This window comes from Scyliorhinus torazame, chromosome 5 (genome assembly GCF_047496885.1).
Source record: "Scyliorhinus torazame isolate Kashiwa2021f chromosome 5, sScyTor2.1, whole genome shotgun sequence".
NCBI classification, from domain to species: domain Eukaryota; kingdom Metazoa; phylum Chordata; class Chondrichthyes; order Carcharhiniformes; family Scyliorhinidae; genus Scyliorhinus; species Scyliorhinus torazame.
The window spans coordinates 158,123,882-158,142,557 of NC_092711.1; the positions used below are offsets into that span (position 1 = coordinate 158,123,882).

The 18,676-nt window shown below is 46.9% G+C and overlaps 1 protein-coding gene across 1 annotated transcript; it reads right to left on the reverse strand.

Moving 5' to 3' along the window:
- Positions 1–782: 782 nt before the first annotated feature.
- On the reverse strand, positions 783–6,786 carry LOC140420288 (uncharacterized). The gene is made up of 2 exons (XM_072504322.1): positions 6,679–6,786; positions 783–3,930 (listed from the first exon to the last, which is right to left on the reverse strand). Exon 2 carries the CDS (start codon positions 3,569–3,571, stop codon positions 2,636–2,638), a length of 936 nt encoding a protein of 311 aa, XP_072360423.1. The 5' UTR covers positions 3,572–3,930; positions 6,679–6,786; the 3' UTR covers positions 783–2,635.
- Between the last annotated feature and the right edge of the window lie 11,890 nt (positions 6,787–18,676).

Consider the following 18,676-nt stretch of genomic DNA (forward strand, 5'->3'; position numbering starts at 1 on the left):
TCATCCACTTCACTGTCTTTTTCCCCACACTGTCCCTGATATACCTTTGTGGTATTGGGATTTAGAAATCGGTCAGTTGGGTGGCACAGTGGTTAGCACTGCTGCCTCACGGTACTAAGAACCTGGGTGTGATCCTGGCCCCCAGGTCACTGTCCGTGTGGAGTTTGCACATTCTCCTCGTGTCTTGTGGGTCTCAGACACACAACCAAAAACGATGTGCAGCTGAGGTGAATTGGCCTCGCTACAATGCCCCTTAATTGGAAACAAAATAATTGGGTACTCTTAAATTTCTTAAACAAAAAAAAAGAAATCTGAGTCTCTGCTTTAAACACACACAGTGACTGAGCTCCCACAGCCCTCTGGGCTAGAGAATTCCAAAGATTCACAACCCTCTGAATAAAGAAATGACTCCTCCGAGATGCGTCCTAAGTGACTTCCGCCTTATTTTGAAATTGTGTTCCCTGGTTCTAGACTCTCCAACCAGGGGAAACATCTCACCTGCACCCACCCTGTCTATTCCTTTATGGATTTTGTAAGTTTCAATGAAATCCCCTCTCATTCGTTGAAACTCACGAGAAAAGAGGCCTAGTTTTCCCAATCTCTCTTCATAGGACAGTCCTGCCAAACCCGGAACAATCATAGAATTATCACAGAATTTACAGTGCAGTAGGAGGCCATTCTGCCCATAACATCTGCACCGGCTCTTGGAAAGAGCACCCTACCCAAGCCCGCACCCCCACCCTGGCCCCCATAACCCAGTAACCCCGCCCAACACTAAGGGCAATTTTGGACACCAAGGGCAATTTAACATGGCCAATCCACCTAACCTGCACATCTTAGGACTGTGGGAGGAAACCGGATCACCCGGAATAAACCCACGGACACACGGGGAGAACATGCAGACTCCACACAGCCAGTGACCAAGCCGGGAATCGAACCTGGGACTCTGGAGCTGTGAAGCAATTGTGCTAAGCACTATGCTACCGTGCTGCCCACAAGTCTGGTGAAACTTTGTTGCTGTTCCTCTGTGGCAATACCTGTCCTAAGGTAAGGGGAGTAAACTGCACACATTACTCCAGCTGTGGTCCAAGCATTTCAGAATGATCAATGTCAAGGCCACTGGACGGTATTCATTGAGGCACGTTGCCTGGTTCTTCTTTGGCCCTGGTATGATGGTGGTCTTCTTGAAGCAGGTGGGAACCTCAGAACGGAGTAGGGAGAGGTTGAGGATGTCCGCGAACACACCCGCAGTTGGTCCGCGGGGGATCTGAGTGCACGACCTGGGATCCCGTCAGGACCTGTCGTTTTCCGAGGGTTCACTTTCAAGAAGGCCAATCTGACTTTGGACGCTGTGATGATAGGTATGGGTGTGTCGAAGGCTGCTGGGGCAGATGACAACGGTTTGTTGGTTTCCTGCTCGAAATAAGCATAGAATAAATTGAGTTCATCTGGGAGGGTACGCTGTTACCAAAGATTCTACTCGGCTTTGATCTTTTAGCCCATTAATGTTGTTTAAGCCTTGCCACAATCGATGAGAGTCCATGATTCTAGCTTAGTCGGGTATTGTCTCTTGGCATTCCTGTTGGCTTTGCAAAGGTCGTAGCTAGATTTTTTTTGTAAGGTCAGGATTGCCTCTCTTGAACTCCTCACACTTGGCCTTCAGCAGGGAGTGAATCTCCCGATTAAACCATGGTTTCTGGTTGGGTAACGTACGTACTACCTTCTTTGACACACAATCTTCTACAGACTTGCTGATGAAGTCTGTGATGGTGCTGGCATACCCGTTTAGGTTAGCTGCTGAGTTCTTGAATATGGACCAGTCACTGACTCCAAGCAATCGTGTAGGAGCTCTTCTGTTGCCTCAACCTTCTTAACCGGATTCTCCGCTTAAGTTTCTGCTTGTATGCCGGGAGAAGGAGCACCATCTTGTGGTCCGATTTTCCGAAGTGCGGTCAGGGGATGGAGCATCAGGCGCCCTTGATGTTTGTGTGGCAGTGGTCAAGGATGTTGGGGTCCCTGTCGGGACAGATGTGTTGGTGGAATTTTGGCAGTACACTCTTGAGGTTGGCCTGGTTAAAGTCCCCGGCCACGATGAACAAGGCTCCGGGTATTCTGCTTCATTGTTATTTATAGCGGTTACAATTCATCAAGCGCCTTCTTCACTTCCGCCTGGGGTGGGATGTAGACCGCCGTGATGATGGCAGAAGTGAACTCCGTGGAAGGTAGTATCGGCGGCACTTCACAGTCGGGTATTCCAAGCCGAGGAGCAGTAGTTCGCCAGGGTCGCCACGTCCGAGCACCAGGAGGAGTTGACGAGGAGACAAACACCTTCACCCACTCCAGGTTCAGTCTTGGATGTAATTAACAGCAGGAATAACAGCAGAATCTAACCCATCATCACTTGTGAACCCTTTGGTGTCTCAGCATGTTGGATGACTGAGTGAATCCCTCTCCACAGTGAGAGCAGGTGTATGGCTTCTTTCCAGTGTGAACTCGCTGGTGTCTCCGCAATGTGGATGATGTTTGAAACCTCTTTGTGCAATGAGAGCAGCTGAACGGTCTCTCCTCAGTGTGAATGCGCTGGTGGGACATCAGTACCCGAGAGCTTTTAAACCCACTCCCACAATCGGAGCATTTAAAGGGTCTCTGATTGCTGTGAGCGACATTGTGGCTCAACAAGTGATGACCGAGTGAATCTTTTCCCAGTCGGAGAGGTGAACGGGCTCTCCCCAGTGTGACCTCGCTCGTGTTTCATCAGGTTGGATGAGGTTCTAAAGCTCTTTGTGCAGTGAGAGCAGCTGAACGGTCTCTCCTCAGTGTGAATGCGCTGGTGGGTCATCAGTCGCTGAGAGCTTTTGAAACCCCTCCTGCAGTCAGAGCATTTAAAGGGCCTGCTCTTGGTGTGAGTGACATTATGGCTCAGCAGGTTGGACAATTGAGTGAATCCCATATCACACACAGAGCAGATGAACGGCTTCTCCCCGGTGTGAACTCGCTGGTGTGCCTGCAAGTTGGATAACTGAGTGAATCCCTTATCACACACGGTGCAGGTGAATGGCCTCTCTCCAGTGTGAACTCGCTGGTGGCTCTGCAGGTTGGCTAAGTGAGTGAATCCCTTATCACACACAGTGCAGGTGAATGGCCTCTCCCCAGTGTGAACTCCCTGGTGCCTCTGCAGGTTGGATAAGTGAGTGAATCCCTTATCACACACAGTGCAGGTGAATGGCCTCTCCCCGGTGTGAACTCTCTGGTGTCTCTGCAGGTGGGCTAACTGAGTGAATCCCTTCCCACAGTCGGAGCATGTGAACGGTTTCTCCCCAGTGTGAACTCGTTCGTGTCTCCGCATGTGGCCAATGTCAGTGAATCCCTTTTCACACTGAGAGCAGATGAAAGGCCTCTCTCCAGTGTGACTGCGTTGATGCCTTGCCAGCTCGCACGGGGCTGTGAATTCCATCCCACACACAAAACAGGTGAACGGCCTCTCTACAGTGTGACTGCATTGATGCCTTTCCAGCCCGTACGGGCCTTTGAATCCCTTCCCACAATCCTCACATTTCCATGGTTTCTCCATGGTCCAGGTGATCTTGCGTCTCACCGCGTTGGACGGTCAGTTGAATCCTCGTCCACACGCAGAACACCTATACAGTCTCTCCCTGCTGTGAATGGTGTAGTATTTTTTCAGGCTGTGTCACTGGTTAAAGCTCTTTCCACAGTCAGTGCTCTGTAACAATCTCACACGGGTGTGTGTGTGTGTCTCGGTGCTTTTCCAGACACACTGATGTTTAAAATCTCTTGAAGCAGACAGAATAGACAAACATTTCTCCTTCTAGACTCAAAGGCCGATGATCCCAAGAATTGAGTGACTCAGTCAGTTCTTGATGTGAAATTTAGTTTGAGATCTCGGCCTCAAACTCCTCTCGTTCAAACTTCCTGCAAACAGATTTTACAATAGGAATCATTGTTAGTACAGGAGAGAAACTCAGAACAGACAATTCTAGTTTCTATCGCACATTCTTTCCTCTCTCTTTCCCTAAAATGTTCTAAATCTCCACCCCACACACTCTCCCTCCATTCTCCCTCTGCTGTATCTAATATTCACCCTCCTAATTCTCCTGAAGGTGCTGATTCAGGCTGATTGACAGATCCAAGCTCACTGCTTCCTGTCCTGGACACAGAGACCTGAAAATCTTCATGCAGGTTGCCAGACAGATATATGTATATATTACTGGATGAAAAATGTGTGTAATATACAGACTGTATTCACTTACTTTTCCTCCCAATTTTCCTGACGGTGCTGATCAACAAATCTAAACTCACTAAAACCTGTACAAGAGTAGAGAATCTCCATATAAGTACATTTAGTGATTAGAGATAGGGAAATTCGGAGGAAGAATTTTATTTAGTCATGGAGTAGTTATGACAGGGAACTCACTGCCCACAAGCGTTGTGGAAGTCGAGATGATCAATAATTTAAAATAAAATAGGATGGTTACTTGAAGAAAATAAACTTGCAGGGGAACAGGGATATCGAGGGGGAATGGGACTGACTGGATTGCTGTACAGAGACTCAGCATTGACTCGAGTTCCCAAATGGATTCCGTCAGTGCTGCAATGACTGTATGACTGGAAATATATAATGTAGGTACAGTACTATTTACAAAACTAGAAATAATAATAGATGTATTTTATTACAGAACCACCAATAATATATATAATACATACCATATAACACTAGACACATCTCTGTCCGATATTAAATTTTTAAAAATTAATTTACGGGAGGTGGACAATGCTGGTCAGGCCAGCATTTATTGCCCATCCCCAGTTGGCCTTCCGAAGTAGTGGTGAGCTGCCTTCTTGAACTGCTGCAGTCCTTGAGGTGTTGGTACATCCCCTGTGCTGTTTTTTTTTAAATTTGTTTTTTATATATTTAAAGTACCCAATTCATTTTTTTCCAATTAAGGGGCAATTTAGCGTGGCCAATCCACCTACCCTGCATGTCTTTGGGTTGTGGGGGTGAAACCCACACAAACACGGGGAGAGTGTGCAAACTACACACGGACAGTGACCCAGAGCCGGGATCGAACCTGGGACCTCGGCGCCGTGAAGCAGCAGCGATAACCACTGCTCCACCATGCTGCCCTACATCCCCTGTGCTGTTAGGGAGGGAATTCCAGGATGTTGCCCCAGGGACAGTATATTTCCAAGTCAGGGTGGTGTGTAACTTGGAAGCAAACCTCCAGGTGGTGGGGTTCCCAGGTATCTGCTGCTCTTGTCCTTCTAGATGGTAATGGTTGTGGGTTTGGAAGGTGCTGTCTGAGGAACCGTTATGAGTTACTGCAGTATACCTTGTAGATGGTATACACAGCTGCTACAGTTTGTCCGTGGTGGAAAGTTTGAATGTTTGTGGAAGGCGACGCAATCAATCAGACTGCTTTGTCCTGGATAGTGTTGAGCTTCTCGAGTGTTGTTGGAGCTGCACTCATCCAGCAAAGTGGAGCGTATTCCATTACACTCCTGACTTGTGCTTGTAGATGTCTGGTAGACAAGCTTTGAGGCATCAGGTGGTGTGTTACTCACCGGAGGAATCCCAGCCTTTGACGTGCCCTGGGAGTTACAGTATTAATATGGCTAGTCCAGTTCAGTTTCTGATCAATGGTAACCCCCAGGATGTTGGTTGTGGGGGATTCAGCGATGGAAATGCCACTGAATGTCAAGGGGCAGTGGTGAGATCCTCTCTTGTAGGAGATGGTCATTGCCTGGCACTTGTGTAGCACAAATGTAACTTGCCACTTATTAGGCAAAGCCTGGTTATTGTCCAGGTCTTACTGAACTTGGACATGGACTGCTTCATTATCTGAGGAGTTGAGAATGGTGCTGATCATTTGTGCAGTCATCCACAAACATCACCACTTCTCACCTTATAATGGAAGGAAGATCATTGATGAAGCAGCTGAAGATGGTTGGGCTGAGGAAACTGTCCTGAGGAACTCCTGCAGTGACGTCCTGGAACTGAGATGATTCACCTCCAATCACCACAACCATCTTCCTTTATGCCAGGTATGACTCCAGCTAGTGGAGTGCTATCCCCGATTCCCATTGGCTCCAGTTTAGCTAGGGCTCCTTGATGCCATACTCAGTCAAATGCTGCCTTGATGTCAAGGGCAGTTACTCTCACCTCACTTCTGGCATTCAGCTCTTTCGGCCAAGTTTCAACTAAGGCTTTAATGAGATCAGGAGCTGAGTGGCCCTGGTGGAACCCAAACTGAACGTCCAGGAGCAGGTTATTGCAGAATAAGTGCTGCTTAATAGCAACTTTGATGACTCCTTCCATCACTTTGCTGATGATGGACAGTGGACCCACAGAGAAGTAATTGGCCGAGTTGGATTTGCTCTATTTACTGTCCCCTTATATCAGTCGTCTCCTGGGGAAAACAGCCCTTTAATTGTGAACATTAAGAAAGAGATCGTCCTTTTAGCCAGACAAATAAATGTGTCAAGCTGAGGGAGCAAAGGATGTCAATGTCTTTAAGAGAGTGAGAGACATGGACCAAGCTTTGCAGAGTCTGCACCCTCCCTGGATTCACTTCCTTTCCCTTCAGTTGCTGCAAGTGACCAATTGAAGGGGAGAATGAGAAAAGAAATGGAAAGGGGGAGAAAAGAAAGTATTTTACTCACAGATGTTGCAGACAGGAGGAAGGTACAGTCTGTGTGCAGCTCAAGCTCATTCAGGGTTGGGGGAACAACAGCTTTGCTGGGCAGAAACCTCCATGTCCAGCTTCCGCATTGAGACAATGGGGGAGCTCTGATTGGCGGAGAAACAGAGTACTTCCGGTTCTCCAATCTTCCATTGGGCACAAGTCAGCGGTAAAGTCAGAGGTAGTGAGCTCACCCTGCACATGCGCAGATTCCCTCTCCCTGAGACATGCGCAGTCCTGAGATGGTGGCTCGTTCTGGCCGCAGTTGTCAGCCGGTTGCCTGGAAACCGTCTTGACGATGTGCTGAGGGAGGGAGAACAAAGGGTGGGGGCGAGGGTCCCGTGTCCTCGCGCCGGGCGGGTGCGCTTAAATGCAGTGACGTCACTGCGGAACGGATTTATTCCTATTGGCTGATTTAGAGGACGAGCTCCTTTGTGATGTCACAATGTGGAGGTTGGACAATGAGTTCCAGACTAAAACCTCCTCCTCTGGGCAACATCTGGGAGGAAATCAATGTCTCCCCTTTCATAAAGTCATAAGTTAATAAGATATAGGAGCAGAATTAGGCCATTTGGCCCATCGAGTCTGCTCTGCCATTCTATCATGGCTGTTCTCATCCTGGCTTTAATTCCACCGTACTGCCAGTTCCCCACTACCCTTGAACCCATTACCAATTAAAAATCTGTATTCCAAAATCTGGATTTAGCCCTTTACATAAAGTGTGTGACATTCATGGAAGTTTGCCAACTGGAGTGTTATTCTCAGTTAAATTCAGCCCTCAGCTCCATCGCTGTCTGTCATTGACATGAGCAATAGAGAGACAGAAAGGTGCCCGAGGCTCAAATGGGAAGTCAAACCTTGTGACTCGAAACCAACACCTCAACATTTGTCAGTCAAATCCATGTTATTTATACTGGGGTTTTTATTATATTTAGGCACTGGAGGCAAAGGGTGGGGGTTTTAAAGGGTAACTTTCACTTTCTAACTTTGTATTGTCTATAATGTCAGCCGTGGCTCAGTCACCTCGGAGTCAGAAGGTTGTAGGTTCAAGTCCCAATCCAGGGACCTGAGGACAAAAATCACATCCAACATTCCTCCTCGCAGCACTGAGGGAGTGCTGCACTGTCAGAACAGCCTTCTTTCAAATAAATGAAATGAAATGAAAATTGCTTATTGTCACAAGTAGACTTCAAATGAAGTTACTGCGAAAAGCCCCTAGTCGCCACATTCCGGCACCTGTTCGGGGAGGCTGGTATGGGAATTGAACCGTGCTGCTGGCCTGCCTTGGTCTGCTTTCAAAGCCAGCGATTTAGCCCAGTGCTAAACCAGCCCCTAATTTTTTATTTTATTTTTATTTTTTTAAATGTATTTTATGCCAAACATGCGTAAAAACAGCAACATTTACAACGACGCACTCCACATCCTCACAGTCCACAGTTTGCACAGTTTCCCCCCGTTTTACCCCCTCCCCTCACGATGAACAGTTCCTCAAACATTGTCATCAACAACCCCCGCCGTGTCTCGAGAACCCTCCGCCGACCCCCTCATCTCAAATTTAACTCTTTTCCAACCGGAGAAAGTCGCACAGGCCCTCCAGCCAGGCCACCAAACCAGCCCCTAATAATAATATTCTAAACGGAGGCCCTCTCTGTCACTATCAGGTGGATGTAAAGATCCCACAGCGGAGAGGGAGAGGCTGGTGGGAGAGATACTTAGGGTAGACAGGAAGTACACAGAGGCCACTGAGTGGGTGCTGCAAAAGGAGCGCCGGAGATTACAGGCGGAGTTCGATTTGCTGACCACTGGTAAGGCGGAGGCAAAGTTAAGGAAAGTGAAAGGGGCAGTTTATGAGTATGGGGAGAAAGCAAGTAGGATGCTGGCGCACCAACTTCACAGGAGAGATGGGGCCAGGGAGATCGGGGGAGTGAGGGATAAGGAAGGTAATACGGTCTTGGGCCCAGAGAAGGTCAATGAAGTCTTTAAGGAGTTTTACTGTAAACTGTACGAGTCAGAACCCCCGAGGGGAGGGGAAGGGATAAAGCAATTTATGGATCGATTGAGGTTCTCAAGGGTGGATGAGGAGCGGGTGGAGGACTGGGGGTCCCGATTGAGTTGGAGGAGATGGTTAAGGGCCTAGCAAGTAGGCAGTCGGGCATGGCCCCGGGTCCGGACGGCTTTCCTGTAGAATTTTATAAGAAATTCTCGGAGCTACTGAGCCCACTCCTGCTAAGAACCTTTAACGAGGCAAAGGAGCGAGGAACCCTCCCCCCAACGATGTCGCAGGCACTGATCTCGCTCATTTTGAAGAGGGGGAAGGATCCGCTTCAATGTGGGTCCTTCAGACCGACATCCCTCCTGAATGTGGATGCCAAACTGCTCGCAAAAACGTTGTCTTCCAGAATAGAGGACTGTGTCCGGGAGTGATTGAGGAGGACCAGGCGGGTTTCGTCAATGGCAGGCAATTGAACACAAATGTGAGGAGGCTCCTGAATATTATTATGATGGCCACAGAAGGAGGGGACGCAGAAGTAATGGCTGCAATGGACGCAGAGAAAGCCTTTGACAGGGTGGAGTGGGAGTACCTGTGGGAAGTGTTAGGTAAGTTGTATATTTCGGACCCGCCAGAGGGGATGGGGGAGGTCATGCGGATCCTAGGGGACTTTGGGAGCTTCACAGGGTACAAGTTGAACGTGGGGAAAAGTGAGCTGTTTGTAATCCATGCTCGGGGTCAGGAGGAGAGACTGGGGGAGCTCCCGCTCAAGATGGTGGAGGGAAGCTTTCGTTACCTAGGTATACAGGTGGCTAGGAACTGGGATGCCTTGCACAGGCTCAATCTATCTCGGCTTGTTGAGCAGGTGGAGGGAGACTTTAAAAGGTGGGACATGCTCCCGCTTTCCCTGGCGGGAAGGGTGCAGACTGTGAAGATGACGCTTCGCACCAGATTCCTGTTCGTTTTTCAGTGCCATCCCATCTTCATCCCCAAATCCTTCTTCAAGCGGGTGAACAGGATTATCAGGGGATTTGTGTGGGCAAACAAGACCCCGCAAGTTAAAAGACTTGTTTTGGAGCGCAGCACGTGGGGGGGGGGGGGTTTGGCACCGCCGAACTTCTGTGGCTACTATTGGGGTGCTAATGTGGCCATGATTAGGAAATGGGTAGTGGAGGAGGAGTCGGGTTGGGGGCGGGTAGAGGCGGCACCATGCAAAGGCACCAGCCTAGCGGCACTAGTAATGGCACCGCTGCTGCTCTCGCTGGCACGATACACCACGAGCCCGGTGGTGACGGTGGCGCTGAGGGTCTAGGGTCAGTATAGAAGGCACAGGAAGGAGGAGGGGGCCTCAGTGTGGATCCCGATACGGAACAACCATAAATTTGCTCCGGGCTTGATAGACGGGGGGTTTCAAGGCTGGCATAGGGCAGGCATTAGAAGGATGGGAGACCCGTTTATAGATGGGACTTCCCTAGCTTGAAGGCTCAGGAGGAGAAGTTCAGCCTACCCCCGGGAAATGCCTTCAGATACCTCAAAGTCCGCGACTTTCTCAAAAAACAGGTGGGGACATTTCCGTTGCTACCTCCTTGAAGGATACAGGACAGGGTGGTGTCTGGCATCTGGGTAGGAGAGGGGTAGGTGTCAAACATCTACCAGGAGCTGCAGGAGGTGGAGGAAGCCTCAGTGGAGGAACTGAAGGGCAAGTAGGAGGAGGAGCTAGGTGAGGAGCTAGAAGAGGGCCTGTGGGCTGATGCCCTGGGCAGGGTGAATTCTTCCTCATCATGTGCTAGGCTCCGCTTAATTCAGTTTAAGGTGGTACACCGGGCTTACATGACGATGGGAGAATGAGCAAGTTCTTTGGGGTGGAGGACAGGTGTGCAAGGTGTTCAGGGAGTCCGACGAACCATGTCCATATGTTCTGGGCATGCCCGGCGCTTAAAGAATTCTGGCGAGGCTTTGCGAGGGCTATGTCCAGGACTTTGGACACGCGGGTGAAGCCGAGTCCAACAATAGCGATCTTTGGGGTGTCAGAGGATCCGGGAGTGCAGGAAGCGAAAGAGGCCGAGTTGTTGGCCTTTGCCTCCCTAGTAACCCCGGGACGGATCTTGTTAATGTGGAGGGACTCGAAACCCCCGAGCGTGGAGACCTGGGTTAGTGATATGGCGAGGTTCCTCAGCCTGGAGCGAATAAAGTTTGCCTTGAGAGGGTCCTTGCTTGGGGTTCTCCCGGCGGTGGCAACCGTCCCTTGACTTTCTTGGGGAGTGGCAAGTGTCAGCAGCAGCAATCGGGGGGTGGGGGGGGGCTCAGGTGGGGGAACTTCTATTTAATGTATATTTTATTTTTGTATAATGATAACAGCCACCTGGTTTGTTTGTTATTAAATATTTTTTGTTTATTTTTCTGTTATTAGTGATGTAAAAATTTGTTTGAAAAAAGCTTGAATAAAAAAACAATTAAAAAAAAACATTCTATTAGCTTTCCTAGTTACTTGCTGTACCTATCGACACGTCTTTTGTGGTTGATACCCAGATCCCTCTGAGTCTCGGAGCTCTGCAATCTCTCACCCTTTCGATCATAAGCTTTTTTTATTCTTTCTGCCAAAATGGGCAATTTCACATTTCCCCCATTAAACTCCATTTGCTGCGCACATGAAGGAGACACATCCTGAGTGAGACACAGCCAGAGTGGGAATTGGATCTTGGTTATTTGGTGCAGTGAGGTAATTCGGTGCAGAGTGGGAGAAGGTGCTTTTTCCTGACCGTTTTGTTTTGTTTCTTCTGGCCTGTAACTGTTAATCTGCAGGGAGAGAACCAGAGAGCATCCTGGGAAGGTAAGTGATTTTTATTACCTTTTCAAATTGTGTGTGGGGGGGGGGGGGGGGGGGGGGATGGGGGAACTGAAGTGACATCACAGTAAAGCTGTGACCTAGATTGGCTGGTTGGGAATCTGTTAAATTTGGGGAAAAAAATAATATTGCAAAACAAATATAATTGATTAACTCGATAGTGGAGTAACTAAACCGGAGGGCAGAGATCGGTATTTAGCATTTAATTTTACAGTAATAATCTAGCGTCAGGGCCATATAGTTAATTGTAACTCAATCTAACAATAATTCAAGTGTTTATTTTAAATTAATTAACTCGTGCTTAAATGTCACTCAGCGGGGTGCAGTGCTCCAACTGTGAGATGTGGCAGATCTGTGACGCTTCCAGCATTCCGGTTGACTACATCTGCAGCAAGTGTAGCCAATGGCAGCTCCTCACAGACCGTGTGGTTCAATTGGAGCAGCAGTTGGATGTACTTAGAAGCATGCAGGTGGCGGAAAGCGTCATAGATAGGAGTTATAGAGATGTGGTCACACCCAAGATGTAGGCAGAGAGATGGGTGACCACCAAGAGGGGCAGGCAGTCAGTGCAGGAATCCCCTGTGGTTGTCCCCCTCTCGAACAGGTATACCACTTTGGATACTGTTGGGGGGGAATAGCCTATCAGGGGATAACAGCAACAGCCAGAGCAGTGGCACCACGGCTGGCTCTGACGTTCAGCAGGGAGGGTCAAAGCGCAGAAGAACAATAGTCACAGGGGATTCTATAGTCAGGGGCACAGATAGGCGCTTCTGTGGATGTGAAAGAGACTTCAAGATGGAATGTTGCCTCCCTGGTGCCAGGGTCCAGGATGTCTCAGAATGGGTAGCGGGCATCCTGAAGGGCGAGGGCAAACAGGCAGAGGTCGTGGTACATATTGGTACTAACAACATAGAGGAAGGGGGATGAGGTCCTGCAGCAGAAGTTCAGGGAGCTCGGCAGAAAGTTAAATGACAGGACCTCTAGGGTTGTAATCTCGGGATTACTCCCTGTGCCACGTGCCAGTGAAGCGAGAAATAGGAAGATAGAGCAGCTAAACACGTGGCCAAACAGCTGGAGTAGGAGGGAGGGTTTCAATTATCTGGACTACTGGGAGCTCTTCCGGGGCAGGTGTGACCTGTACAAGAAGGATGGGTGGCATCTAAACTGGAAAGTCATAAATATCCTGGCTGCGAGGTTTGCTAGTGTCACACGGGAGGGTTTGAACTAGTATGGCAGGGGGGTGGGTACCGGATCAATAGGTCAGAAGGTGAAAAAATTGAGGGAGAACTAGGGAATAGGACCAGGATGGTGCTGAGGATGAGCAGACAGGGAGATGTTGCTGAAAACAGCGGGACTGGTGGCCTGAAGTGCATATGTTTTAATGCAAGAAGTATAACAGATAAGGCAGGTGAACTTAGAGCTTGGATTCGTACTTGGAACTATGATGTTGTTGCCATTACAGAGACCTGGTTGAGGAAGGACAGGGTTGGCAGCTAAACGTTCCAGGGTTTAGATGTTTCAGGCGAGATAGAGGGGGGATGTAAAAAGGGTGGTGGAGTTGCGCTACTGGTTCAGGAGAATATCACAGCTGTACTACGAAAGGACACCTCAGAGGGCAGCAAGGCTGTATGGGTAGAGATCAGGAATAAGAAGGGTGCAGTCACAATGTTGGGGGTTTACTACAGGCCACCCAACAGCCAACGGGAGTTAGAGGAGCAGACAGGTCGACAGATTGTGGAAAGGAGTAAAAGCAACAGGGTTGTTGTGATGGGAGACTTTAACTTCCCCAATATTGACTGGGACTCACTTCGTGCTAGGGGCTTGGACGGGGCAGGGTTTGTAAGGAGCATCCAGGAGGGCTTCTTAAAACAATATGTAGATAGTCCAATTAGGGAAGGGACTGTACTGGATCTGGTATTGGGGAATGAGCGCGGCCAGATGGTAGAAGTTTCAGTAGGGGAGCATTTCGGGAACAGTGACCACAATTCTGTAACTTTTAAAGTGCTGGTGAACAAGTATAAGAGTGGTCCTCAGGTGAATGTGCTAAATTGGGGGAAGGCTAATTATAACAATATTCGGCGGGAACTGAAGAACATAGATTGGGGGGCGGATGTTTGAGGGTAAATCAACATCTGACATGTGGGAGGCTTTCAAATGTCAGTTGAAAGGAATTCAGGACCGGCATGTTCCTGTGCGGAAGAAGGGTAAATATGGCAAATTTCGGGAACCTTGGAAAACGAGAGATATTGTAGGCCTCAGGGAGGCATTTGTCAGGGCTAGAAGGCTGGGAACAGACGAAGCCTGTGTGGAATATAAGGAAAGTAGGAAGGAACTTAAGCAAGGAGTCAGGAGGGCTAAAAGGAGTCACGAAAAGTAATTAGCAAAAAGGGTTAAGGAAAATTCCAAGGCTTTTTACACGTACATAAAAAGCAAGAGGTTAGCCAGGGAAAGGGTTGGCCCACTGAAGGACAGGGGAGGGAATCCATGTGTGGAGCCAGAGGAAATGGGCGAGGTACTAAATGAATATTTTGCATCAGTATTCACCAAAGAGAAGGAATTGGTGGATGTTGAGTCTGGAAAAGGGTGCGTTGATAGCCTGGGTCACATTGAGATCCAAAAAGACAAGGTGTTGGGCATCTTGAAAAATATTAAAGTCCCCAGGGTCTGATGGGATCTACCCTAGAATACTGAAGGAGGCAAGAGAGTAAATTGCTGAGGCCTTGATAGAAACCTGTGGATCCTCACTGTCTTCAGGTGATGTCCCGGAGGACTGGAGCATAGCCAATGTTGTTCCTTTGTTTAAGAAGGGTAGCAAGGATAATCCAGGGAATTAAGGCCCGTGAGCCTTATGTCAGTGATAGGGAAATCACTGGAGAGAATTCTTCGAGACAGGATCTACTCCCATTTGGAAGCAAATGGACGTATTAGCGAGAAGCAGCACTGTTTTGTGAAGGTGAGGTCGTGTCTCACTAACTTGATAGAGTTTTTCGAGGAGGTCACAAAGATGATTGATGCAGGTAGGGCAGTGGATGGTGTCTATATGGACTTAAGTAAGGCCTTTGACAAGGTCCCTCATGGCAGACTGGTACAAAAGGTGAAGTCACACGGGATCAGAGGTGAGCTGGCAAGATGGATACATCTTGTATCCATGATACATGATCCGTGAACTGGCTAGGTCATAGAAGGCAGAGAGTAGCAATGGAAGGGTGCTTTTCTCTTTGGAGAGCTGTGACTAGTGATGTTCCGCAGGGATCAGAGCTGGGACTTTTATATATAAATTATTTGGAAGAAAATGTAACTGGTCTGATTAGTAAGTTTGTGGGCGATACAAAGGTTGGTAGAATTGCAGATAGCGATGAGGACTGTCAGAGGATACAACAGGATTTAGATTGTTTTGAAACTTGGGCGGAGAGATGGCAGATGGAGTTTAATCCGGACAAATGTGAGGTAATGCATTTTGGATGGTCTAATACAGGTACGAATATACAGTGAATGGTAGAACCCTTAAGAGTATTGACAGTCAGAGAGATCTAGGTGTACAGGTCCTCAGGACACTGAAAGGGACAACACAGGTGGAGAAGGTAGACAAGAAGGCATACGGCATGCTTGCCTTCATTGGCCGGGCATTGAGTATAAAAATTGGCAAGTCATGTTGCAGCTGTATAGAACCTTAGTTAGGCCACACTTGGAGTAGTGTTCAATTCTGGTCGCCACACTATCAGAAGGATATGGAGGCTTTAGAGAAGGTGCAGAAGAGATTTACCAGGATATTGCCTGGTATGGAGGGCATTAGCTATGAGAAGTTGAATAAACTCGGTTTGTTCTCACTGGAACGATGGAGGTTGAGGGGCTACCTGATAGAGGTCTACAAAATTATGAGGGACATAGACAGGGTGGATAGCCAGAGGCATTTTCCCAGGATAGAGGGGTCAATTACCAAGGGGCATAGGTTTAAGGTGCAAGGGGCAAGGTTTAGAGGAGATGTACGAGGCAAGTTTTTTTTTTTTTTTTACACAGAAGGTAGTGGGTGCCTGGAACTCACTGCCGGAGGAGGTGATGGAAGCAGGGATGATAGTGACGTTTAAGGGGCATCCGGACCTGGAAGTGTAGAAGATTTTAGTTTAGACGGGCAGCATGGTCGGCACAGGCTTGGAGGGCTGAAGGGCCTGTTCCTGTGCTGTACTTTTCTTTGTTCTTCTTTTCCCACTCGCTTAACCTATCTGTATCCCTTTGTAGTCTCCATGTCCTCTTCACAATTTACTTTCCTACCTATCTGTGTATCATTGGAACATAGGAGCAGAGGTTGGCCATTCAGCCCGTCGAGCCTGCTCCACCATTCAACACAATCATGGCTGATCATCCCCTTCAATGCCTTGTTCCCCACACTATCCCCATATCCCTTTATGTTATTGATATTTAGAAATCTGTCAGTCTCTGCTTTACACACACTCAATGACTCAGCTTCCACAGCCCTCTGGGGTAGAGAATTACAAAGATTCACATCGCTCTGAGTAAAGAAATGTCTCCTCCGAGACCAGTCCTAAGTGGCTTCCCCCTTATTTTGAAACTGTGCCCCTTGGTTCCAGACTCCCCAGCCAGGGGGACATCTCACCTACATCTCTCCTGCCTATTCCTTTAAGTATTGTATAAGTTTCAATAAGATAACCTCTCATTCTTCAAAATTCTGGAGACTGGACACCCTGTTTCCCCAATCTCTCTTCATAGGACCGTCCTACCATCCCTGGAACAAGTCTGTTGAACCTTCATTACCCTCCCTCTGCAGCAATAATACCTTTCCTAAGGTAAAGGGAGTAAAACTGCACACAGTACTTCAGCTGTGGTCTAACCAAGGTTCTGTACTATTGAAGCAAGTCTTCACTACTCCTGTGCTCAAATCCTCTTGTGATAAAGGCCAACATCCCACTAGCCTTCCTAATAGCTTGATGCACCTGTATGTTAGCCTTCAGTGACTTATTACCAGGATGCCCTGGTCCATTCACACCCAGGTCCCTTTACCACAATACCATTCGCGTTAACTGCATACGAGGCTCAGATTGCACAGAGGGAGACCATTCGGCCGATTGTGCTAATGCCAGATCTGTTAAAGAGCCAACAAATTAATCCCACTGTCCAGAAATTTTCTTTTCTTTTCAAGGATCTGTCCAATTCCCTTTTGAAAGAAATAGTTGAATCCGTTTCTTGCGCCCTTTTCAGGTAATGCTCGCCTTATCACAACAACTCGCCTGTGTTTTAAAAACAAATTATTCAGGCTATAGTGTGTTTAGATTTTCATTGAGAATTTCAGAGAGAATCAAAATATTGCTCAAAATTAAAGCTCAATCTTCATCAATCATTTTGAGGAGGGGACCAACTGTAATATATCCCAAGTATGAGGAAATTCTTTTTAAAAATCCTTTTCTATAACATCACAAAACCTCCAAAAGATTGAGATATATTGTTATGTGTACTGAGGTACAGTAAAATGTATTGTTCTGCGTACAGTGCAGGGAGATCGTTCCAAAGGTGAAAAACATAGGACATACAATAAATACACAATGTGAATATAGACATCAGGTGATGCTTAATGAGTGCAGTGCTAAGTGTAGTCATTGTGTACAAAACTGTAGGTAGGACTGGGAAATCCATTACATTTTATAATTCCATCACGTTTCCACCATATTTATGGTTTGAGTAACAAGGTCAAGGAAGCTACTTTACACTCTAACATGTAGCTTCCTTCTTGCACAGATTACATAACATTTCTTTGTTAATCACATATTGATTTCCTATTAGAAGCCAGTCACAAAACAGTTGATTATTCAACAATGAACTTTGATTAAGTTATAATTCACGAAACAATGTAATAGATAATATTGTAATGGCTGAATTGTTCTTTTATAAATTAAGATTGTACAAACCCAAATGTTTCTAAACAGCAGAGCTAGCAGAAATTGTTTATACAAAGAAAGTATTTTGATAAATGGCAGGCTTTCATATTCTACCCACGCCTGGCTCAAGAATAAGCTTATTATTCAACCTGATCAAGATTAGTAAAAAAGGAAGCTATTGCCTTCCACAAACTGTCTTTTTAAACCACTGTATCTTGTATTAATCAAGTGTATGAATTAGATTACTGTATTAATTAGAATTAGCTACCAGCCAGTAGCAGTAATACCTACTGAGGTTTAATCGAATTGCAACTAATGATCCATCATGAATCAGTAGTTATAGTGAAAGACTAAAAGTATTTTTACATTTGCTGTAAAAATGTACAAGCTTAATTGCTGTGCATGTAAAGAATGTGAAATGAAGGTAAATGTACTGGCAAGAGAAACCTTCAAGCTCAGATTAGCCTCAACATTTGAAACTGTATGGATGAGGGACTGTATAGAATCAGATAAAGGGATAGTGTGAAACAGTTCTATTGTATTCCTGTCTAAGATAATGAGAGTAGGCAGTATAAGTAATTGGGGATCCAATTCAATTAATCTAGTGACCAAATGTCATGTTACAACAGGCCCAACTCTGACGTGAGGTAATGGTCACTTTGGGGATAAAAGTAGAGGTTCCAAAGGTCTTGTTGGCCAAGACTGAAGACTCCCGAGGCCGGGTTCCAAGGAAGTTACTGTCAAAGAGGGAGCCAGACTCCCAAGGCTGCATTCCACAAGAATTACTGTCAAAGAAGGAGCCAGAGAGGGTTACGCTTCTACTGACTGATCACCCACATGAAGTTGTAAACGTCATTGCCTTAAAGTTGTTCAGTAAACCTTCTTCATTCAATAAACTTTTAAAATTTACTATCCAGAGGATTCTGCCTTTGCCTTAATTGGTTAAAGTCTTGTCTGAACCAAAGTGAATTTATTAAATGGTAAATTGGGGGTGTCTGAAGTCAATTAAGTTCCAGATAACAAGATCAGATAACAGAAATCATCAATTTTAACATTTGCATTTCTATAGCGTCTTTCACAACCACAGGATGTCCTAAAGTGCTTTACAGTCAATTAAGTACTTTTGAAGTATAGTCACTGTTGTAATATCGGAAACGCGGCAGCCAATTTACACACAGCAAGATCCCACACACAGCAATGTGATAATGAGCAGATTATCTATTTTTAGTGATGTTGATTGAGGGATAAATATTGA

Excerpts from the sequence above, each read along its gene's own strand:
- LOC140420288 (XM_072504322.1), bottom strand. The coding sequence starts at position 3,571 with ATGGAGAAACCATGGAAATGTGAGGATTGTGGGAAGGGATTCAAAGGC.